Source organism: Phascolarctos cinereus, unplaced genomic scaffold (assembly GCF_003287225.1).
Source record: "Phascolarctos cinereus isolate Bilbo 61053 unplaced genomic scaffold, phaCin_HiC Scaffold_2;HRSCAF=192, whole genome shotgun sequence".
NCBI classification, from domain to species: Eukaryota; Metazoa; Chordata; class Mammalia; order Diprotodontia; family Phascolarctidae; genus Phascolarctos; species Phascolarctos cinereus.
In genome coordinates, this window is record NW_027555625.1 from 46,590,725 (window position 1) to 46,616,565 (window position 25,841).

Genomic DNA, 25,841 nt, shown 5'->3' on the forward strand with positions numbered 1-25,841 from the left:
AATATCACAGTATTAAGGTTTTCAAGCTAACTTCTCTGTTAGTCCTCAATTGGAGATTCTTCATGACCATAAATGAGTTTCATTTAAGTCCTATATTATTAGAAACATCATTAAAAATAACTTAAAAAAAGACTCCCTAAGATTTTCATAACCCAATTCCTATGTGTGCTTGTGGGTTGTTATTGGTTTGGGTTTTTTTTCCTTTGAATAGTAGAAAGGGGGTAATCCCTTCAAAGGTGTAGGCTAGATTTTAAACCACAAACCGCCTTTTCAAAAAAAAATTAATATTGCATTTAAATTTAATATTTCACAAAACATTTGTTTCAAACTAATTTTTGCATTTAATTTGAAGCCACGTTCTGTATTTGAGGGACTGATGGAGTTCAAAACAAAACTTATCTTCTTAGAGCTGACCGTTTTAATTGCCTGATACGTTACCTTTTATAAAGATTTAATTTTGTACATGTGACCAGAGTTCTTAATTAAAGCAGAAGCAGATTCCTACAAATCAACCAATCTGAAACATATTTGTAATCTTTATGGCTTCACATATTGTTCAGTTATAAATACATGGTCTATATCCACCAATACCTTCTTCCACAAATTAAATCAAAACAAAACAAACATCAAAACAATCCTTCAGGAAGTCCTACAAAGTTGGATCCCTTTAAAACCTTAAAATACTCAAAGTCCCATAACAAAAAAAAAAAAAAAACAACCCTAAAAATGAAAAACCAACCATCGTGTGTAATTGCAACTCAGGATCAGAATAAGGATCAAAGTGTCTGCTGGAGAGGACACTCACCTGGATCGGCGGCTGGGCACTTGCGGATAGTGAAGATCTGCCCCAAGTCTTCTTCTTCCTCGGGAAGACCCTTCTGGAGTCTCTGCAGCTTGCGCAAGCTCTCACTCCGCTGATGTTTCATGGAGCGCACATGCTGTATGAGGTTAAGCTTGGCCTTGGTGGAATAGCTACACAGGACACAGTGATAGTAGCAGCTCTCTCCCTCTACCCCAGTCTCATGCTGCTGAAGGTGCTGTGAACAAAAGACAGGGATGGTGAGTGAGCGGGCCTGCTGGCCAAATCCCCTTACCCTCCTCTTGACTGGAATCACCCCAGTTCTGGTTATTTCAGCAATTCCCAGGCACTGGGGGACAAAGCTTCCAGGTCGGCTTTAAGCACTGAGCAGGGCCTCATTCAGAAGTGCTCCTTTTCTCTCTTCTATCTCCCCAATTTACCCCTAAATGGTGCTCCATGAATCCAGTTCAATGCTGTGCACAGACCATCTCAGCAAGACAGGCTGGTAAGACTGCTGATTAAAATCTTTTCAACAAGAACCATGGCTTGATAGTAGAAACCCTGAACTGGAGACTCCCTTCCCCAGGGACAAAAGGAAGAACATTTCTCCTAAATAACTCACTGATGTGACTATTAGATTGTGACCTCCTTGAGGGAAATGGACTGTTTTTGCCTTTCTTCATAGACACAGAGTAGGTGTTTAATAAAAGCTTGTATATTTGACCATAAGGCTCATTGGTTCACCCAGTGGGCTAACTCCCCTCACTCCAGAGAATCTGGATACAAGTAGACCAAATCCCCTACAACAGAGGGACAATAGCCAACTTTAGGAAGCATGAGAGTTGGCATCATTTAAAAATCTATCCAAGCAATAAGGCCTACCCCTAGAAGGGAAACCACCATTGGAGGAGCCAGGATATGGAGGTGGGTCTCATCAAAAGCCAGATATCCTGCCTTCTGATCTTGTACTCTCTTCACCACAATGTCCAATGTCTTTTTGAGGAAGAAATAACATTTTAAGAGTATCTCAAGAATTTTATTTTTCTCCACTCTTAAGTTCTTTGTAGGTAAGGCCTGTGCCATGAGTGCCATGACTGGAAGCTTGAAGTCTCCACGTGTAATTTATCACCAGAGAAAGATTCAGAAGTCACAGAGAATGGAATCTTCTGGCACTAAAGCATGTTCATTTTTAAAAGGGAATATTTCGAAGCATCCCTCCCTTGCACACTATAGCTGAGGCAGCCAGCCGCCTGCTCTGCGGGCCTCTACTCCTCTACAAGGGATGCACAACCCGTACAATCTTTGCTTCCTCTTGGGACGCCACGTGCTGCCGCCAGCACCATGCAGCTTAGAACAAAACCTTGAACAGCTTGCCCTTTCTGACGAGCCCCTAAGGTACTTCTAGGATGCCCTATAGTCAGAGGAAGATTAAAAAAAAAAAAGACAAGTAAACTTATGAGTTAAGATAATCCCTATTTGATGACACTGCTCCCGAAACTCATGTGTTCATAGACATGTCCTCAATTCGCTGAAAAGGTGTGAAAAATCTGGAGACATGTTTGCACATTGTTTGGAGCGGTAACATGAATGCCCTGGGTAATCCATGTAGAAAATTACTATGGCCTGAGCTCTGAGGCCTTCAGCCCTAAGTCACACAAACAAGCAAAATTATTCCAGAGAAAACCTTGCTCTGGAACATACAGATCCCGGGTCACGGCTAACACAAGTTTTATGTGCACCCAACAGGAAAATTTCTTCTTTCCAAATGGGTGGATTAACACCTGCACATGGAGTACCTTGGGAAAAAGTCAACCCCTTCAAGGAACAACCATTCTAGACCAGGGTGACAATGTGAGAAAGCTGCGAAGGAGGGAGCTGAGTAATGCTTCATGTTGTAAGAGGGATAAAGCAGTTCTCTTGGAATAATCTAGCAAATTTCATTAAGTACTCACTTCCTAATTGCCGTACCTCCCCCCACCCCCAATCAGAGATGTGTTCAGAGGGAGATTAGCAGGAAAAAAAGGAGAACTGCTTTGTAAATGTTTTCTAAGATCGAGGTATCAACCACACCACTGCGGTTCAAGACTCTCCCAGCAGAGGCTCAAACCAAATTCAAATTAATTGGGAAACATTTAACAAAACAAATACACAATCAAACACAGATAATGTTCATGTGTGGTTTTCTAAGTCAACATGCAACTGTAGGCATCCTTATGTATGGGGTGGTGGTCCCCATTTTTATTTGCAGCTGATACCGCTGTTCTAAGGGATCCTACGTGCAGACACTGGAGAAGCCACAGCTGGTAAAACAGAGCAAGGGAAAGCCATCACAGAGGACTGGGCTGTCCCCTCTCCTCCCTCATAACCCCCTCGTGCCTTCCCTTAAATCTCAGGTAAAATCTCACCTTCTACGAGAAGCCTGTTCGGTCCCCCTTCATCTTGGTGCCTTCCCTCTGACATTACCCAGAATCTATCCCATACAAAGCTGTCTGCATAATGTTTCCCCCACTAGACTGTAAGCTCCTTGAGAGTAGCACCTGTCATTTGCTTGGCATGTAGCACATGCTTGGTAAATGCCCACTTAGTAGATGACTGATGGCCCCCACGTTGAGGTTCTCTTTCCAATCCTCATTCTCCCTGACCCTCCCCAGCAGGTTTGATTAAGGCCAAAAGTCCACCAAGCTATTTGTGTAAACTAGAGAGAAACTAGAGAGAAAAAAGCTGTAGGATGACTAGGAGTCTTAGGCCACAGAGATGAGAGAATTACATTTAACAGAACTACAACTAAAACTGAATGAATTAAAAACAATGAAAAGAGAGTGATGGAATCCAAAGCAAGAATTTCAGTCAAGGGACCTTGGTGGCATCATAATCCATGAAACTGAAGCCATTACCATTCCCTCTTAGCATCTAAGCCAATTCCCTATAACTTCCGTCTCTCCCCTCTGCCATTATACATCACATCCCCAAGAAGAGGATTTCCTTGTAATAAAGTGCTCTTTTTTTTTCTATAAAATTCTATTATGGGTCTGCTATATCTACTCCAAAGTGGTTTGAATTTCCACCTGCCATGAGATGGCCAGGAGTAACAAACATGGCTAAAAGGGTCTGAGTGGGTTTGCCAAAATGTCTGTCCCGCATTCCTGAGTCTATAGGTTCTTGGGTTAATTCTAAATCAGGACAATTGTCTCACTCTGCAAAACCCTACTTTAAAAACTTGAAACAGTCAAGTTGCTGCCAATTCACTCTGCCTTCTTGGGTCACTATCATTAGTTATTCTGTTGGGACAGTAGAAATTATTTTGTCTATTATTTCAGATCCATTTCTAGGGAAAATGGTTATATAAAGCCAACTGCTGAAAAAGAGTTAAAAAAAAAAAGGAAGAAAAAGGGAAAAAACAAAACAGAGTGACTATATTTAGTGTTCTACATAAACTTTCCAAAAGGCGACTGGGGATTGGTGGGCTAGTTCCTTCTCTTAAGGTATTAGATGAAAAATTCCGACTACATAATTTCTAGTTTGTTAAGGAATGTACACCTAATTGGCTCGGGATCATCTTGCCTCTTATATCCTTTCTCAACTAGTCTAGTATACTGGAAAGAACCCTGGATTTGGAATTAAAGGACCAGGCTATGGATCCCCATGCAACCAATCATCCTCTTGGTGATCCTGGGCAAGCCCCCTCTTTGCCTCAGTTTCCTCTTGAAGGATTTGGACTAGAGGGTGTCTAAAATCCCTTCCAAATCTAAATCTAAGGATCTGTATATCTGCATCTTCCTGTGGCCTAGCTGGAAGTTCTGAAATATCCACATTTACGACAGTGTCTCAAAATTCCTACAGCTAGACAACATATAGAACAAAAATATCAATAATCAATCCAACTTCAGGAATATAAGACCTAAACCATCATAGTTTGACTATTTCTTTAAGTACCCTAGAATAGACTTGTCTGCCTTGCTGGGCCTGCAACAGCCCACAAAACTCTCTAATGCCACTCGAACCAGACCAAAAATGATTAATAAAAGAAATAAAAATATAATAAGATATGGATATGAATTTGTGGTTTTCTATATCAATATGTGACTGCAGGGATCTATTTCTATATGACTTTGACACCACTGTCCATCTCTTCCTACTACACTGTCTGCCCAAACCTCCCACTTTTTGGAGACTGAGATACTCCTGGTCTCACCTGTGAACCTGTCAGCTACCTCCATGTATAGTGCTGTCCCATCAGCAAAACTCCAGGCTTTGCTCTGGGCTAAATAAGAAGCAGGAGGGGGCTAGAGAGGCGCATCTGATCCCAATGGGGTAAGTCAGCCAATGACACTTCTAACCCTCAGAAGGGAGTAGGAGATGTTTTCATTTGCTGTAGGAGAGAGAGAATAATTTGTTCCTGACCCAGCTAATTAGAATACCCTCAATTGGGATCACAATGTATTTAATTAAATTCACTGTAATATATGAAGAATCCACCAAGGCACAAATCCCAATGGTGCACTCAATAAAGGAGCTGCTTTCTTTCAGAGTTTCTTCCCTTTCACAAGTCAGAACATTTTCCTCCCTCCCCTCCCCATCATCTTGAATTTCTCTACCTTTTCTTCTAAAATCTGGGATTCCCCTCCAATCCCAGGGGAAAACGCATTATGTTCAATTCAATTTTAATTCAACAAATATTTATTAAGTTTCTAAAATGCTCCAGGCCCCAGGGATACAAAGAGAAATACAGTGCAGACCCTCCTCTAGAGGAGCTGATGATCTAACCCCTGGAGGACTGCTCATCAGGTAAGTTACAGTGGGTATTCTTATTCAAATACGGGCGGGACAAAATGGTCATTGATACCCCTTTCCACTCTAAATTCCGTGGTGGTGTAATGGTGGGGAAGCCACAGAGGCAAGAAACTAGAATGCAGGGCAGAATAAGATATGTCAAAGGAGAGATCTGGGAAAGGTGCTGGATGACATTTATGGTGCAAGAAGCTTACTTTCATCTGGTTTGAAGAGGAAGGTGGAAAACGCAAGAAAGGCATCATAGAGGACATACAACAGGTGCTGAGTCTTAAACGAAAAGGCAGTACTCCAACAGAAGGTGATTTGGGGCTGGAGGAGAGTTTCAGGGATGGGATTTGTATGGGCAGGCAAAAGGCCTAAGGCTGGAAAGGGGAGTGGACAGGTGACCCATTGGCCTAGACTGCAGAAAGAGACATGAAAAGAGGCACAATAAGAAAGGTCTGGAAAGGCAGTTGTTCAAGAATAACCAGGGCTTAATGTGGTGCTTATAAAAAATGTGGATATTGGGTTATTGTCTAATGTATAGTGAAGTAAGTTATACATTTAAGGAATTATCTGGGGGGGGGTGTAATTTTTTAGCTCTTAAATGTTTCCTGAGCATACATACATCCACACATACATGTACATATATACATTTATGCATATATACAGAGAGGGAGAAGAGGAGGAAGAAGGGAGGGAGAGAATGAAGAGAGGAGAAGAGAGGAGAGGAAAGAAATGGAAGGGAGGGAATGAGGGAGAGGGGAAAAGAGAGGTTCGGTATTAGACTAAATAATCCAAAGCACGCATGATCCTGAGCTCTTTGGGGGAGTTATAGACCCCAAAAGAGATCAGGCCTACAAGGGCTGTGGTTTGAAAGGGTCATGGTAATAGGAGCATATATTCTGTTAGAGTGGCCCCTACTCTGGCTCAAACAATTCATTATGCGAACGTATCATGTGAGGATGGTAAATATCTCAGGGGCTTGGCAGCTTGCATCTGAAGTTTCACTACCCACTTGTAACCTGCCAAAAGGAAGTCCCATTCAGATGCTAAATCTACCTGCTCCAACCTGGCAGGAAGGAGAGGAGTCATTCAGGGCACCTTGGGCAGTGTTCTTAGCCAAGCCAGGCTCCCCTGTAGGCATCACTGCCTCTTGCCAAGATCTACTTCAATTTGAATTCCTTGCTTAAAGAGCTACAGGAAAATCATGAGACTCCAAGTGTAGAGGGATTCAGAGTAGACATCTCTGAATCAGATTCCATGGAAATAAAGTCAAATTTCCAAAAGTTCAAAGTGAACTCAAGGTAGACCACGATTCATTACCAACCTTCCCTCAGAACTCAGATCGGCAGAGTCTAAACCTTACCTCCAGTTAACGGACCTACAAGCTACTTCCAGACCAGAGACAACCGACATCAATAACACCCACAATTATTAAGTACTGCTGTATAAGGCTCCAAAGTGCTATGGACCAAATGAGAATGAATCCTCACCCTTGTTCCATTGGGGGGCAGGTGAAAGATAGAGGATTTCAACAGCTATGGATGCACATCATAATCTAAGGAAGAAGAGCTCACTGGAGAAGGGGAGGGGAAGAAATCTGCAGTCTTCTACAGAAGGGAGCATCTGCCCTTGAGTTTTGGGGAACCCAAGAATTCTAAGAGACCATGCTGAGGAGGAAATGCATTGCAGAGATGCTGGGCAGCCTGTACAAAGGCACTAAAGTAGGAGATGGCCTGCTTGGGGAATGGCCAATAGGCTACTTTGCTCAGAATGTATATCAAGCATGGGGCAACTAGGGAGCTCAGATAGACTCATCTTGCAAGTTCAAATAGGGCCTCAGACATGTACTAGCTGTGTGACCCTAGGCAAGTCACTTCATCCTGTTTGTCTCAGTTTCCTCATCTGTAAAATGAACTAGAGAGGGAAATGAGAAACCACTCCAATATCCCTACCAAGAAAACCCCAAATGGGGTCATGGAGAGTCGGACACGAATGAACATAAAAATATACAGCATGAAGGAGAATAATGTTAAATAAATCTGGGAAGGTGAACTAGAGTCTGCAATTTAAATGCCAAGCTGAGGAGTTTGCCTGGAGGTAACAGGGATCCACTGAAGACTCTTTAGCAAGGGAGTGTCATGGTCAAAACTAGGCTTGGGAAGGTTATTTTGGCAGCTGTAGGGGAGATGGATTGAAAAAGCTGGAGCCCAGAATCAAGGAGACCAGTAGGGAAACCACTATAATAGTCCAGAAGAGAAGTGATGAGGACCTGAAGTAGGCTTCATGGTGGCAGCATGAGCGAAGATGCAATAGATGCTATGGCTCTTAATTAGATGTGGAGGAGAGTAAAAGTAAATTATGACTGAGCTTGTGAACGTCGGTGCCTGGGAGGAAGGATGACTCCATCCTTTAGGAGAAACACAGAAGTTAGAAGGAGGGATCGATTTAGGAAGGAAAGATGAAGGGTGAGGCTCTACCCAAAATACAGGAGGAACTGTCTAGCCGGGAATTGTCACTAAGTGACTGGAATTCAGCAGAGATATTATGGTCCAACACATGTCCCTCTTTCTTGGCACCATGGGACCTGACTGAGGCATACTGGGAGATAAGGACCTTGTCCTGAAGATCAAATGGTACTGGTCTCTGGATTACCTTGTCTCTATTGAAGACACTGGTCTTATACAGCCTTGCTTCATTCCTGTTAAAGCTACTCTCAAGTAAGAATTAATGTACTTAGTTCTCTCTTAGTCCTTCTGGAATCTTGCAATCCTGTGTTTATGACCTGGAAATGACTGCTACCCCAACTTTAGCTCTGTGATTTCCCTTCTGGATTCGGTTCAGGGAAAGGAACCAGACAAAGGAAAATCCCCCCCCTTTTTTTTGCAATAGGAAACACCTTAAATACCTAGCCAGTGCATCAAAGAAAAGTAAAATAGGCAAATTAAAAATGAAACATATGGGGTTTTCTGCAGACCCCTCCCCCTTTTAATGTGTATCCTTCCATACCCTAACAAAACAACAATAATTTTTTAAACCCCCACACTTACAAGACGGTTCTTGTTAGAAACGAATTCATATTGGAAATTTTAAAAATATGTTCCTGTTACTTGTTTCCCAAGAAAACTAACCAACTTCTGTCAAGAGAACATTGATTTCTATAAATCTGGAGGGGCCAAGTATCCCTTCTCCCCCTAATAATATGAAACTTCTAACATCTGGTTCTTCATGCATGGAATGCAAAATATCGATCAGGTTTAGTCAAAGCTTTACTTTCAGGCAAAAATGGACAGAAATACATTCTGATAAAAACCGTAAGATTCACATGTGAGGCTTCCTTAGGGAATAGGGCCTGTTACTATATATGCACCCACACACAGAGCTGAGAACACACTCTCTTCCCTACACAAATCAACTCTCCTACAAAAGTAAATGAAAACCACTGGGCACTTTGAAGAGAGAAGAAGTTGGCTCAGAGGTCTCCCTACAGGGCTAATCTGCTGTCTCTAGGGGACAACCAAATTCCTCCTGCTGAGCAGTGGGGAAGCACTTCAGCAGGACTTTCTCTTCTAGGTTAGAGATGCAATGAAGACATAAAACTATCAGGAAATAGCCAGCACATGGAAGAAAAGTCACTGAATGGTCACCAAGGAGCAGGATTAAGGATCTCTGGAGTTTTCATGTACTGGAAAGCAATCCTATGAAAACTCTAGGCTCTAGACTGGAGAAGTAATCTGGTCCATCATCTCTCTGCAGGGGAATGCCACTTGGTACATCAATATACTTGGCCCATCTAATCTAAGAAATAAGGCTCCTACTCTTTTCTTCAATGAAATTATTAAAACAAAACAAAAAAACCTCACTGATTTGGAAGGTTGCTGGGGAGAAGCTGAGGAAGGCTAGTTTGATCTGGGAAAAATGTAAAGTCTATTAACGGACTATTTTAATTCAGTTTCCTTAAAGCACAGAATTAAAAACTAGTGCATAAATGAGTATAGAAGGGGCAGGTAGGTGGTATAGTGGATAAGAGTACCAGCCTTGGAGTCAGGAGGACCTGAGTTCAAATGCGGCCTCAGACACTTGACACTTACTAGCAGTGTGACCCTGGGCAAGTCACTTAACCTTACTGCCTAGCCAAAAAAACCCAAAAAACAAATGAACATTGAAAAACAAGGTATATTTTGACTAGCTCACAAGCTCACCTCACGTACATACATACATGTATGTGTATACACACACACACACACACACATCCATACACACACATATATGTCCTTTAACATAAGAGCCTGAAACAAAAGTTGAAGGAATGTAAAATTGGTTTGAAATTTTAAAGCTTTGAGACTAGATTCTCTTCCCTTAGGAATGAGGGCCTAAAATTCTGCAGGCCCAACAATTTCAAGCTTTTTACCAAGTTACGTCACACAACATTTAAACTTCTAATTTGGGGATCTGCTGACTTTGAATTACTGAACAAATTACTAAAAAATTTAATTACTAACTAAACAATTAAACAATAGTTAAATAATTCTACCCTAGTAATCCCTCCCCAATTCTTGAGATTTTTAAGAAACTGTAATGTTAGCCCCAGATTTTCATCTACTCATGCCCATATATCACCAATACTGACTCTGAGGACAGTGTTAGAGGATGCTGGACAGGGCATGAATGCCAAAAAACATGATAAAAAAATTTAAAATGATATTTTAACACAGAAAACAACTGGTCACTAATATGGGGGAGAGTAATTTTTGAAACAGCTAGCTAGGACCTACCTCCCAGCGTTATTGTGAGGGTACGTGTATATCAAAGTACTTTTTGTGGTAGCAAAGACCTAGAACCAAGTGAGTGCCCATCAAGTGGGTATATGAACATAATGGAATATTTCGGCACTATAAGAAATAACAGACACGAGAAACCCCGAGAAACATGGGAAGACTCATATGAACTGATGCACAATGCAGTGGTCAGAATGAGGAAAACAACATACGCAGTGGTTACAAAGATGTAAACAAAAAAGGATATGTATAATCATGATCAGTCTAAGCCCTCCTTGAAAACTTTCATTGGGAAAGTGGAGGACTATGGGTCTGGAACATGACATACACTGTCAGACATGCTCAAAATGGCAGTTGGTTTTGCTTAACTTTTTTTTTTTTGCCTTGGTTACAAAGGAAGGCTCATTAGGTAAATTTGAGAGGGATACTGGCAATATCTCTCATGTTAAAAACAAAAAAAAACCCCTAAATTTAAAAAAAAAACTTTCCTTGATGGCTTTTATTATTCTATCAACCTCTACCTTAGTCTCTTCTGTTACCTTTTTATGTGTTAAACTATTATGTTCCCTTCTGAGTCAGTATCATGCAAATAAAACCAAGGGCTTGCCAATTCTTCCAAAGAAGTTAAGAAACTACCAGAAAACAGGGAATTTACATATGCAAGCAATCTTTCCCCCAGAACTGCAGACTTCTCCACCAAAGACTCTGGTGGCCTTTCAATTAGAAATGATCAAGGGTGGAGATAAGGGAAACACTTAGAAGAGAAGAGATTTGGATTCTGGTCTTGGAAATGGTCTAAACTCAGCCTCAGTCTTCTTATTTGAAAAGTGGAGATAACAATTTTTCCTAGACATTTCAGATAAAGACTAAAAAGAGGGCTTTGATATACTTTTCCTGACTTAACTAATGAAAGTGCTTACAGCCTTTCTTCAAGGGCTCATATAGCCTCTAAGCTTTTTTTTTCTCTGTGTGTGTGTGTGTGTGTGTGTGTGTGTGTGGCATTTGGGATTAAGAGACTTTCCCAGGGTCACATAGCTAGTAAGTGTCGAGTGTCTGAGGCCAGATTTGAACTCAGATCCTCCTGACTCCAAGGCCAGAGCTCTATCCACTGCACCACCTAGCTGCCCCAAGCCTCTAAGTTTTTAAAAGATTATTATTCTGCCAATGTCCTTCTTATCTTAGTGGTCAGCATTATTCTCTGCCCAGATTACACTTGCTTTTACTTACTTGTGTATCCTAGAACAAAGTAAGCTTCTTGAGGGCAGTAATAATAACTAGCATTAGTAGTAGTAGTAGCAGTAGTAGCAAGAGTAGTAGTAATTATTGTTGTTGAGTCCTTTTGGTTGTTTCAGACTCTTTGTGATCCTATCTGGGGTTTTCTTGACAAAGACACTGGGTGGGTTGCCATTTCCTTCTCCAGCTCATTTTACAGATGAGGAAACTGAGGCAAATGGAGTTAAGTGACTTGCCCAAGGTCGCACAGCTAGTAGGTGTCAGAGGACACATTTGAACTCGGGTCTTCCTAACTCCAGGCCTGGTGCTCTATTCACCACAACACCAGTTAGCATCTATATAGTGCTTTAAAGGTTTGCAAAGCTTTTTACAAATATCTCATTTGATCCTCACAACCCTGGGAAGTAGATGCTATTCTTACCCCCATTTTACAGATGGTGAAACTGAAGCTGGAGAGGTTAAATGACTTGCCCAGAGTCACACAGCTGTACAGTGTCTGAGGCTGGATTTGAACTCAAAGTTTTTCTGACTCTGGTCCCAGCATGTCATCCACTTCACCACCCAGCTGTGCCCCCTTCTCCTTGCCTACCACAGTGCCATCTTAGACTCACAGTAAACAGGCATCTAACATGAAACCAAAAATCCATTCTATCCAACTTTTGAACATTTCTTTATTTCCAAGGTGTTGAAAAACTGTTAGTTGCATCTGTTAACTCTTGAATTACATTTGTATAGCCTTTGGAGGAAAAAAAAACCTAAAGCTAATCATAATTAATTTCTCTTTCTTTACTAAGCTTGTAAAACACTTAGGGCTGGTCCTTAATGAAGGAAGTTACAAAGATAGACAGTGATCATCCTCATTAAGCTCATCAATCGCTTCCAGCAGCTGGTGGCTTAGATTCCAGAGGGGACGACAGAACAGGGTGAGGTCTGTACCCAGTAACAGCTGTCACTTCATTCAAAGCAAGGTACTGAGTGGGACAAGTGGGTGGGTGGGTCCTAACTACAAGGAAGGCCTATGACCAAACTGCTTGCCAATTAAAATCTGTAACATTCTGACTTTTATCATGTTTTTACTGTATTAGTCATACTTCAACACCTCTTCAAAGATATCCTTTCGTGCCTGCTCTAACATTGTTTACCTGGCTGTACTTTTCTGTGTGATTGAAGCTATAATCCACGAAGTTAATAATGTGTCAAACAGCTTCCAAAGATGGGCAATCACAAGGTCACAGAGATTCAGAATCAGAAGGATCTCAGAACTCATCCTTTAACAGGCATCCCTTCGATGACGCTCCTGATAAATGGGTCATCCAGCCTTTGCTTCCATACCTGTAGTCATGGAGAGCTCTCCCTACCCTCTGAGGCTTCTGATCTCACTTCTGGACAGCTCTAGATGTCAGGAAATTTTCCTTACACCCGTCAAATTCTGTCTTCCTATCACTTGCACCAAGAGCTTTTCTGCTCTGAAAGACCAAGCAGAAAAAGGTGTAATTTCTTTTGGAAACAATAATCCTTAGAATACTTGAAGACAACTATAATTTCCTGATCCTCTTCCCTGTCCCCCAAACTTTTTTTTCTACAGGCTAAGGACAGAAATCCGACTTTCAGCTCTCTCACCATCCTGGCTGCCCTCTTCCAGGCAGGCTCTTTTGCTTGTCCATTTCCTCTCTAAAATCTGGCACTCAGAATGGTGCACTGTACCCCAGATGTGGTCTAACTAGTGCACTCTAGTCTCCCTTGTCTGGATGCTAAGACTTCTATGAATAGAGTCTAAGAGCCAATTAGTTGTGTGGGGTTTTTTTTTTTGGCTACCATAGCACACTATTGAGTCATAATGAGTAAATTATTTATCAAATGTTACATAGTAACCAATACAGTAAAAAAGAAAAAGTCTAATGTTATTGTCTAGGACAGTGCTCTCCAAACTTTTTTGACTGAGCACCCCATCATTAAAAAAAAAATTTCGTGCATCCTCATTATGTGTATTTTACTTATTAATAAGTTATATACATGTATTACTCTATTAATAACTGTGAATACTTACACAAAAATAGAAATACAAAAGCGATGAGACAAATATGAAACAACATTTGCTTCAAGAGTCAACAGGGAGACACTACAATTTGTCGGGTAATGTCAGATCTGTACTCCAGGAAACTCAACTGAAAGTTATATAGAAGACAGATGGAAGGGGAGGGATTCTTGAGTCAGGTAGATTAATGAGAAAGGTTAAGTCCATCCTTCCCTCCCTCTCTCCCTTTGAGGGAGGTTAAATTCCAGGTCATCTTTAAAGTCTAGCTCACATGCCACTTCTTCCATGCAGCTGTCCCTGATTGCCTCAGATGGCAATGATTGCTCCCTCAAACTTTTAATATTGTATGCTACAGTTGCCTGAATGGTCAACAGTCAATGAATATTCACTGAGTGCCTATTACGGCCAGGAACTCAGCTAAGTGCTTAGGATACAAATATAAAAAAGAAAGTCAGTCCCTGCCTTCAATGATCTTACAATCTAATGGCTACTATCCCACTACTCTATTGTAAATTCCCTGAGGGCAGGGTCCTAGTCAAACCTCAACCCTGAATCTCAGACACCCAGTACTATGCTGGGCATACAGGGACTTAATGTTGCATTGTAAAAATCAGCCTAAAGAGTCATCTACTTATCTTGCCTTCCTCATCATCATCATCCTGCAGACCCAAGAGCCTGCCACTTTCCTCCTCCCTTTATTGGTTAAGATAGCAGGTAGCAGTTTGGCACTGGAAGAGGGAAGCGATTCAGAATGAGTATAACCAAACCGAGAACGGGATGAAGAGACTAGTGGACTAAGGGATGCAGATTTGGCCAGTCCACTGTGAAGAACAGGGCCTGGAAGGTTTGGAACTCCGCTTTCCTTTGACCAACTACATTGTAGAGTTGTTTCAGATTCTAGCCAAGTACCCTAGATAAATCATGCAACGTCTGTAACCAAGAATTCACCTCTCTAATGAAAAAGTTATGTGGAAGCAGCTGCTGGCTGCTGGTCCATTCTAAATACTCCATAAAAGTCAGAACTGGCCTAATTCATCTTCTTCTCCTTTCACACCTGCAATCTGGAATTTCCGGGAGTTGTGTAAGCAGCAGTAGCATCGAATGGGGGGAGAATTCATGCACGCTGGTTCAACAGGAGGCAGAAACCACCATTTTATTTGCTGACCCTGCTGGCTACACCTACCTATGCTAGGACTGGGTACATGGAAGGATTTGAAACTCATGTGGAAAAAAAAAAAAGAAATGGTCTTCAGCATGCTTTCCATCCACTTCAAGTGTTTTTGTGGTTACTGCTGACAGTGATATTCGAACTCATATCCTGAAATGTCTCCTCAGTGTTGGTGGTGGCAGCAGTGAATATATCGCTCACAGACTTGGATAAATGGTCACAGGAATCAAATCACTGTTATTAAAAGGGAGGACAAGGATAGCCAGGGTGGCAGAGAAGAAGGGCTAATGAGCAGAACTGATGCCTTTGCAAGAGAAATTCAAGTTTCTGGAAGGGCTGGGGGAGGAAGACAAAGATCCAGAACTAAAACTTTTCAGTGACTCAAAGCCTTGTACATGAATACTCCAGGCACCCCTGTGGCAGGCGGTATAGACACAGACACACACCCCCCTTTACTAAAGACCCTTTGAAACTGAAAGGACAAAGCGGAAGGCAATGGTTTTCACTGGCAATTGGAAGAGACCATAAGGAAATAAAAGTTCTTTGGCAAAGCAGAAGCAAGTCTCTGAGTGGGGTGAAGAAGCTGCTTTGTGTGACCATGAGAGGGCGATCTGAAGGACAGACCTCATGTGGTAGGAAAGAGAGGCCCTAGTTTTCAGAAGGATGATGCTGCTGGTTTCTCTCAAACAGCTTTCGGGTCCCCCCATAAATAACCCAGACAAACACCCTGTAGACTGGGTTTTGCTTTTTCCCCCTTTTTAAGTCTCATTAAAAGCCAATATTGTTCAGCCTAAGGATGGAGAGCTCAGCATGGATTTTACTGAACGTTAAATCAACCAGCAAGCGCAGCCAGCAAACTCTGTGGCACTTTAACTTTAAATAATGCAATAATTATTGAATTTCCTTTTTATAACCGAAGTGCTGGAATGTAAACAATGGGGCTGTAATTGCAGGAAGGGGGGATCAATAGAGGCAATCGTTTTCAGCCATGTTAATTGTAAATACAATTGCTCCAAGATGTCAGCCTTGTTCTTCTTGCTCCCAGAATCATCCTAACGGATGACAGAGTCCAACTTTCCCATTACAGCTGTTCGTTCCTTTAAGAGGTTCTCAATCAGGTCTGATCAATCTGTCAAGATAATGCATGGAGTAAGTAAGACTCTTCCAAACACAAGCTCCCAATCAATAGCCCCAACCAGCTTAATGAGGTGGGGCTAAAGCCCAGAGGGAGGTAACAGCCCCCAGCTTTCGCCTATGTTTGGCAGGCTGGTTTCTTCTCATGGCCCTGATAAACAGATCAGCTCTTAATGAGGACGCTGTTTATGCATGCTTCAGCAAGTAGGAAGGCCCCCATCCCTTGGGACAAGGGGACAAAAAGCAAACTAGATTAACAGAAAATATGGTGCCACATTAGGTCTAACTTTGGACTTTCACACCCTTCTCACACTCTTTCTAATTGCATGGGATAAGAGAAAACATCAATTAATCATCCACTACTGAAGATGCTGGTGATTGAGAGCTATGAGGATTCTGAATGAACATTTAAGTTAAAATGTGTACGATGACCTTGGGATCTGTCCTACCTCCTACAGGAAGAAGAAGAAGAGCAATAAAACCTAAGTCTTCTCAAAACCTTACTTTCCTTTGTTATTCTTCCTTTAGATCACTAGTTGATCCTAACCATCAGTCATTTTCCTCCCCAAAGGACACTGGTCCTAAAGTAAGATGGGGATGCGTCCCACTAACCTTGAATCCTAAAGCGGGGCCCCCAACCTGGCTTTCCATAGCCGTAAGAACCAAGGATGAAAGAAAACAAGAACTGAGGGGGAAAACAAAAACACCTTAGTAATGACAGTCCCAAGGTCCAGGGACTAGGGTCTGTGGTTGGCTTTCTTGTTTACTGATGAGAGAGAAATTTTCCATTTACTTGAGGCAGCCAGGAATTCTTACAAACACACTAGCTAGCACCTCAGCAAGAAGACAAAGAATGGAGGAGCTTATGGTCAAAGAACCTCACATGTGAACCGAGAAGTTCTTGTCCAGAAGTAGCCTGGACCGTTATCCTGAAGGGTTTATTAAAGCTTCTAGCTGCTGGTCTGAAGAATATTTGAGGTATGTATGTATGAGGACAGGAAACCTATCTGTGAGTTTAAGAAGTGAAACTGGTCCTCTACCTTCAACATTCCAACTAGAATTTGGAAGTCTCTTTGACAAGTTCATTCCACCTGAGTAGTATATCAAATATTAGCCATATATTGCCTTTTCACTTTGTTCTTAGAAGCTCATGAAAGACTAACCTTTCTCAATCAAAACTAGTGTGCTAAAACATGACATCCACTTAACAGTAAACAATTAGGTCAGATCAGAGGAAGAAAAAAATTTACGTTCTTGCCATCTCCTCCAAAAGAAAGGTAAAATTCACAGTGTGTAAGAAAACGACGGAGTGACAAATCTAAAAACTGTATTAAACTTGGAGAAGTCTGGCTCAGTCAGTGTATCATAGCTTGGCCTATCAACACATAATAACTGAATTTTCAAAAAGTGACAACATGTTAGTATAAATAGAAACTGGGAATACTACCGAAATAAGTAAATCTCCTATATAGTGCAAAGCTAAAGAATAGGACAAAAATAAATTAATATGTAACCATAAAATTATATTTATGACCTGGTTTTATTTAAATAAAATTTGAGAATAAAAAGCCATAAATATTAATAGCTTGACTCAGTGGCTGTCCTGGCTTCAGGATAAATTCTGTAACGTGTGGAAATCAGGGGATGCTCATCAAAAAAAAGGGGGGGAGCCTCAAACTTCTCATAGACAATAATTTGTCATTTATTTGAATTTGGTCTGGTCTTCACCTCAATGTGCTCAAGTTTCTTGAGCTCCCTTAAATAAATACATTGATTATTTATGATCTCATGTGAAGATAAAATGAACAGTGCATAGTTCATAGGCTTATCAATTTGGAACTGGATGGGACCTTGGAGGCCATTAAATCCAAGTCCCTCATTTTACTAAGGAAGCTAAGTCCAAGAGAGGTGACCAGGGTCGCCAAGCTAGTTAATGTCTCACATAAAATTTGACCTTAATTCTTCCCAATTACAAGTCCAGCAGTCTATCCACTGGGCCATCTAGTAGAAATACTGAGAAAAGGGTCAACTGGAGAGAACAGGCCAAGGATCAAGACAGCACTCATAGCTTTCCAGCAGAAGTCTCTCCCAATACATGTGCATTGTGTACGTCTCTATATATGTACACATAGACACGTACTACATTTTTATTTTTAATTTTTGTTTGGACCTTGATTTCATTAGTATTGTGTGGCCCTGGTAAAGAAAATTCACCTACAAATGTAGACTGGAAACTACTCTGCCACTTATGGTGTGCGTGCATGCGCGCGTGCGCGCGTGCACACGCGCACACATACACACACACAAGAGGCTATGTATCTAGCTGCACTATCATAGTCTAGGAAATATCAATTTCTCATCCATTTCTTTTTCCTAGTGTAAATGGTTAGACCAAATTATCTTACTGATAAAACTGCCAGGTTTTCTTAGAGAAGAGACTATTAGCAGAACCTACTAGTTTTGTGGGTTTAGGTTCTGTTAAAAAATAGGACCAACAGGACTTATCACAGCTGAAAAATCACTAAGATTTGGGCTATAAATTCTAGCACTGGCTGTTACTGCACGACCTTCAACAAGGTAATCCCTCTCCCCCCCCCCCCCCCCCCCCCGCTTCATTAAGGAAATGTGAACAATACTAAGCACCTACTTTACAGTGCTATTGTGAGAAGTTATTACCGAGTATGATTATGAAGCACTTTACTGAGTGCCATATTACTTAACATTTATAATAATAGCAACCATTTCAGGGATAAAAAATTAAATTTTAGCTAAACCGAAGATTGAATACATCCACTAATGATCTCAGTGTCCTTCCCATAGAAGAGCTGAGTCGTAGAAGAGCTCAGCCTTCTAAAAGGTAACTTATGAAAGGCTACTGCAGGTTAAGTCACCAAAATCAGGGGATATTTCAGAAATCTTATAAGTAAAATAAGAAACAACCGCCTTCAGAATATGCCATATGACAAGTGCAGTGTAGGGAGGACAATAGTAGAGAAGAATAAGAAGACCCAAATTCTAGTCACACTGACCTCAGTTTCTTCATTTGTAAAATGGGAAGGAAGAGGATCTCTAGGGGTCTTCCAAGTCTCTGTCTCTCTCCACATATATATGTGCGTGTGTGTGTGTGTGTGTGTGTGTGTGTGTGTATACATGTACACACACACAGACACAGATAAGCACATACATAATTTTGTGTGTGTATGCGCGTTGGCATTATATTTTTATATATACAATGTATGTATGTATGTATGTATGTATGTATGTATGTATGGATGGATGGATGGATGGATGGATGGATGGATGGATGGATGCCACAAGGCTTTGGTTAGGACCACAGACAGGTAAAGTGCTCTGAAAACCTTAAGATGCTAAGTGTCATCAGGAGGGTTAAATACAAACTTCTCACCTGGTATTCAAGGCCAGTCAGTTTGGCTCTAACCTATATTTCCAGTCATATTCCAGACAAACCAGAGTCCTCTTCTACACCCCAACCTCACTCCTGTTGCCATATATTTGCAAAAGGTTCTCCCTGTCACCCCTGGGAGAGAATAGACTTTTATCTTTACACATCCCCTGCCCCTTCATCACTTTCTGTTTAAAGATTCCCAAAGGAAGCAGTAGGGAGACAGAACATTTCCAATATGGGGGGACAGCCAACACAAAGATAAGCGTTATGTGTGAGGAGGCAAAGTCTGGAAAGTCTAGTCTGGAAAGGCAAGCAAGGGCTGGGCCAGGCTTTCAATGCCAAACAGAGAAGTTCATATTGAGATCACAGTGTCTCTGGGGTTTAATGAGTTGGGAGAGTGGAGGGTAGGTGATGTGCACATTGGAAAAATCACTTGTGAACGACAGAGATTTAAGGTAGGGGGGAGTGACTAGGAAACTACTACAACCTTCTGGGCAAGGAGTAACTGAGGCTGAACTCATAGGGTGGATGCTGTGTAAGGAGACAGGAAGGGGAGAGAATGCGACAAGATCTGGCACCTGATGCGAGGCAAGAGAGTTAAGGAGTCAAAGACGGTACCAAGGTTGTGAAACTCAGTGATGGGAAGGATGGCGATGGCCTTGAAAGATCTAAGGAAGCTCATAGGGGGAGTGGGTGTGGGGGAAAAGATATTTTTGTTCTGTTCTGAATATCGTGGGTTTTTTATGCCTACAGGACAGCCAGTTTAAAAAGTTCTGGTAGTCAGGTGGTGATGTGGGACTAGAACCTAGGAAACTAAGGCTAGAGATACAGACCTGGGAGTCACCTTCGTGGAGATGACAACTGAACCCATGGGAACTCGCAAGGTGGCCACAGAAAAGAAAGCAGAGGAAAAAGGGAAGAATGCCCAGGACAAAGACCCAAGGGACCCCCACAGTGCTGGGAGTGTGATGTGGGGTATAATCTAACAAGGGGGGGGGGAAGAGAGAGACAGAGAGAGAGAGAGAGAGAGAGAGAGAGGAGAGAGAGAGAGAGAGAGAGAGAGAGAGAGAGAGAGAGAGAGAGAGGGAGAGAGAGAGGGAGAGAGAGGGAGAGAGAGAGGGAGGGAGGGAAAGAGACAGAGAGGAGGGGGGAGAAAGGGAGAGAGGGGGAGAGAGGGAGAGAGAGGGAGAGAGAGGGAGAGAGAGAGAGAGAGGGAGGGAGGGAGGGAGAGAGAGAGAGAGAGAGAGAGAGAGAGAGAGGGAGAGAGACAGAGAGGAGGGGGGAGAGGGAGAGGGAGCTGCAGAAACCCAGAGAGAAAAAGAATATCCCTGACAAGAGGGTGGTCAATGGTGTCAAATCCAGCACAGGAGTCAAGAAGAATGAAGGTTAAGAAACGGTCATGAGATTTGTCAATGAAGAGATAGATCACTGGCAACTTTAGAGAGAGGAGTTTCACTTGAGTGATGAAGCTGAAGCCAGACTGCAGAGTTTCAAAGGGAGCAGAACAATAGGAGGTGATGAACAGTCAGTTTTTTCCAGGAGTTTGGTTGAGAAAGGGAAGATAAATACAGGATAACAGCTAGTGGGAATGGTAGGATATAATGAGTCTTTTATTTTTCTCTTTTAAAGTATGGCAGGGACTTGGCCATATTTCCAGGCACTGGGGCAGGAATCAGTCCATAGGGAGAAGCTTAAGGTTGAAGAGAAAGAATGAGAGAGGGGGCATTATGCTAGAGAGGGCAGGTAGGGAAGGAGAGTTTGTGCAGAGCGATTAGACTTGGTGCAAAGAAGAGCTGCCTCTTTATCAGAAACTAGAATAAAGCAGGAGATGGTGGGAGATGGTGCAAGAGGTTGTAAGATGTACAAGAAGGAAGTCACCCTGCGTAGCGTACTGTTCTACATACTTAATTGGGCTACAACATGTATTTATTGTTTATGTATAAGTTCCTTACCAGATTGTAAACTCCATGAAGGCAGGAATTAGGTTGTTTTGTCTTGTTTCTATCAAACACAGAGATAATGATCACAATTCTAATTATAAATATAAAGGCATAAAAGGAGAGGTTTTAAAAAAAACCAACTTTGACAGCTTTTCTGGAGAATATGCTACAGAGCCCAAATGGAAAAGGACAGATGTTATTTGTGGTTGCCATTATGTTGATGGAATCAAGGCCCACAATATTACAGGGTATCTAAAACGAGATCCACAAATGCTAAAAAAGAGATTGACCTAACACTTCCCACAAACGGGTAAGGAGTGCTTACTGTTCAGGTTATCAGGTACAGCTGGATGGACAGGCAGTGAGTTGGTCCATCGGTGCATGTCTCTCAGACAAGCGTTACAGAGGGACAATGGCAGTGGGCCCAAAACTGAACAGGAGGAAAAGGATTTGCTGGATTACATTTGAGAAACTTTCCAGTGATCTCCCTAGTCGCAAGCTGCTCCTTCAAAAAACACACCACTCTTCTTCCAGTAATCTATTATGGTTGATAATTATGGAATATAATCATCTCTGGAGGACTGTAAATGACCCACAAAGCAACAAAGAGACATGTGGGAGAGGTAAAGAAGACTGCAGCTATTATTAACGATGATGTGCGCCCAAGATGTGCATAAGATAATATCTAAGAAATGTACGATCAGCAAAGGAGATGGGCTGGTCCCAGACTAAGAGAAGAAAGCGGGAAAGTTCAAGTGTCCCAACCTATACCCACAGAATGTTGTAAGACCTAGAAGGAAGGTCTCCAGTATATTCTTCTATGGATGACACAGACAAGAATTAAACAGAATGAGAAAGCATTGGTGTGTTACTGTCTGCAGTGATGAAGGGAATAGCTACACTGATGAAATCCTCGGAAGGGCCCACACCCAAGGATGCCTTGCAGATTCTAGGTAGTTACTGAATGTTTTTAACAGAAAGTAAAGAGAGTCACTTCCTGACTCACAGTCATTCCCAAATGTATCGGCACATTCTAGTATACGGCTACGTGACCGTCTTGTGTTACCCAACAATTTTATGAAGATTCGTGCTTTCAGCTGCCACGTCATGTTCTAAGCGAGAGGAAAATTAAAAGAAACTCCTTGTCTCTGTGTCACATTCGTGGAACGAAGTGAAATGTGGAAACTCAACACAAGAGGAAGACTGCAAAGTAAACATCAAAAGTGTTGGAAGTAAACTGGGGATGATTAATTTCATTGTTTTAATCTATGCTTTTAGCTGTGAGAAATTATTAGCAGTCTACTTAGCAGCATGATGCTAAAAAGGGTACATCTTCTATAAAAAGTAGGATGAAAAACTCCAGTGTTAGCACTGATGACAAATCATAAACATCCTACAGGACTTTTAATGAACTATAAATATGGTGGATCATCAACACCACTGATAACAACAATGATCCACCTTCCCTGCCCTGCAGGAATAAGGAATAATTCAGATTTAGACACCTACACTCCCCAAACAACAACAACAAAAAAAACACACAAAAAAACACTAGGTTGCTATATATTACCCCCATAAATTTTACTATGTCCCATGCTCTAATGTCTAAAACACAAACTTCATCTTAGAAAATGATAACACTTACATGAATCTTTTCTCAGTATCTATGTGGACAGCTGGTGAAGAAATTTAGCTTTAGGAAAAAATTCTTTCATTTAACAATTATTTTAGTGTTCTCCTGATACTATATTAGATTTGTAAACCTAAGCTTATACACTCTCTCTCTCTCTCTCTCTCTCTCTCTCTCTCACACACACACACACACACACACACACACATACACACACACACATAGAGCATGTATGTGTTTTTCAAAGCACTTTCACATCCTTTGTTTTCTACAACAATCCTATGAGCTAGGGAGGGTAGCCATTATTCCCATTTTACAAATGAGAAAGCTGAAATTCAAAAATCAAATGACATGTCCAAGATCTCACAGCTAGTACATGCCAGAGATGGGGTTTGTGATCCCAAGTCTTCTGAAACCTGCCTTATGGGCATGTCCACTATAGAGCTGTGCTGAAGCAATTAAAAACTCCTCTGAAAAAAAGATCGTTTGGTTCCAAGTGAGGAGAAGGGGCAAAGAGCAAAGCTGTATTAGGGGTAAAAATATGGGATTTAATAATGTGTAGGGTCACAAGAAACATCAAGTTAATGTTGTCACAGGACTTAATATTTATTAATTGGAAGAAAAGGTAAAATTAATGAGGACATTAACATAGCTATTTAAAAAGCAGCTCCATGTGTTACAATGAGAAAGAGACAAGAAACAATCAGTAAGTAATTGGGGGAAAATGACGCTGTCAACTCTCAATTATCTGCATGAATGGAGTGCTCAATCGCACGGATAATCCAAGTCATTTATATTTGGATTTAAAATGCATAATATGACATAAAAACACTTAGAAATTTTACCATCCTAATTATGTCATAATTAGTGCAATATTAAAATGTTTGTATTCCCTTGGGAAGATGCATGTTGGTAGGTTGAAAGGAAGGGATTGGAGCATTTAAAATTGTACAGGGATAATAATAATAACAACTGGCATTTACATCACACTTTAAGGTTTGCAAAGCAGCGTTTTTAATATGTATTATCTCATTTGAGCCCTAAAACAATCTTGGGAGGCATTTTACAGATAAAAAGGTTAAGTGACATGCCCAGTACTCAGGTCTTCTGGACTCCAAGGCCATTACTCTATTCACTGGGCTATCTAGCTGCCTCCAAGGGTAACCTGAAAAGCAGAATAGTACAGTAGAAAAAGTGTCAAATTTCAAGTCAAGGGAGCTAGATTAAAATTCTGACTCTCCTATTTATGGTCTATGACTTTGGGCAAACTACTTAAGGAAACTGAGAAGAAAGATTAGAATGTAAACTAACCAGTGAGGTTATCTGTAAAATAAAGAGGCTGGTCTAGATTTCCTGCGAGATCTTTTCTAGCTCTGAAACTATCGATGATCAAATGGTCTTGTCCAATCCCCTACTTGAGCAAATGAAGAAACAAAGGCCCACAGAGGGTAGGTCACTTGCCCAAGCTCAAGAGATGGGATAGGAATCCTAGTCTTCTGATTCTCTATTATAGGAACATGGAATTTAGCACTCTAAGGCAGTGGTGTCAAATTCGAATAGAAACAAGGGCCACTGGTGGTACAGTGCACAGAGTGCCATGCTGGAGTCAAGAAGACTCATCTTCTTCAGTTCAAATCCAGCCTCAGATACTTACTAGCTGTGTGATCCTGGGCAAGTCACTTAACCCTGTTTGCCTCAGTTTCCTCATCTGTAAAGTGAGCTGGAGAAGGAAATGACAAACCACTCTTTGCCAAGAAAACCCAAAATGGGGGCCGCTGGGTGGCACAGTTGATAGAGAACCAGCCCTAGAGTCTGGAAGACCTGAGTTCAAATCCGGCCTCAGACACTTACTAGCAGTGTGACCCTGGGCAAGTCATTTAACCCTGACTGCCTCCATAAAAGAAAAGAAAGAAAGAAAATCCCAAATGAGGTCATGAAGAGACAAACAGAATTGAAATGACTGAATGAGAAGAACTAAATAACAAGATAAAATGTACAGAAAGATCCCTATGGACTACATACTCACTTAGAAAACTGCACATTTATCGATATTCTATTATAAATTTATTTATTTTGTTAAATGTTTCCCTACATTTTAATCTGGCTTCAATCTCTGCTCAGTGGCCACATGTTTGACATCTCTCACTCTCTCTCTCCCTCTCTTTCTCTCTTTTTTTTTTTAGTGAGGCAATCTGGGTTAAGTGCCTTGCCCAGTCACACAGCTAGGAAATATTATGTATCCGAGGCCAGATTTGAACTCAGGTCCTCCTGACTCCAGGGCTGGTATTCTATCCACTGTGCCACCTAGCTGCCCCTGACATCTCTTTTCTAAGGGAGCTAAGAGATAGATTGACTAGTTCATCCCCTTTGTTTTATATTGGAGGAGGCTGAGGCCCAGGAAAGTGACTTGCCCAGGGTCATGCAACAGGAAAAGTTGTTGGACTAAATGATTTTAAAGTCCCTTCTAGCCCCACTCAAAGCCTGATCCTAAGCAGTACAGGCGGGATTCAAATCCAGGTCTTTGCATCCTAACGGTGAAGTCCAGGACTCTTTCTACAGACATCACCATGCAGGAAGCTGACTGACAGTTTCAATGTACTGCAGAGGTGCCCTAAAGCAGGTAACTTACACAAACACTCATTTCAACACTTTATGTCAGCAACAAACATTGGCTTCTTGAATCCTGTATGAAATCAGAAACTCTGAGAGACTCAGGGAAAAAAAGACCCAAGATGATGCTAAAGTTAATGGGAAAATTCCTTAGTACTTTGCTATGCTGTCCAGTAAGTCTAATTTTTAGGAAGCATGGCATAATCCATGGAGAACTAGCCTCAGAATGAAAAATCTTCTTTCTGATACATATTGGCTGTGTGACCCCACATAAGCATGTCACTCAGCACCATGAGTTGACAACAGCTGGGGATCACCATCAGGAGTTTCTATAC

The 25,841-nt window shown here is 41.5% G+C and overlaps 1 protein-coding gene across 1 annotated transcript in view; it reads right to left on the reverse strand.

The window, feature by feature from the left end:
- ZFHX3 (zinc finger homeobox 3) overlaps window positions 1–25,841 on the reverse strand; it is a 318,956-nt gene that overhangs the window by 142,885 nt on the left and 150,230 nt on the right. Inside the window, 1 exon segment of the mRNA XM_020963589.2 lies at window positions 806–1,037. Coding sequence (XP_020819248.1) covers window positions 806–1,037 — 232 coding nt within the window.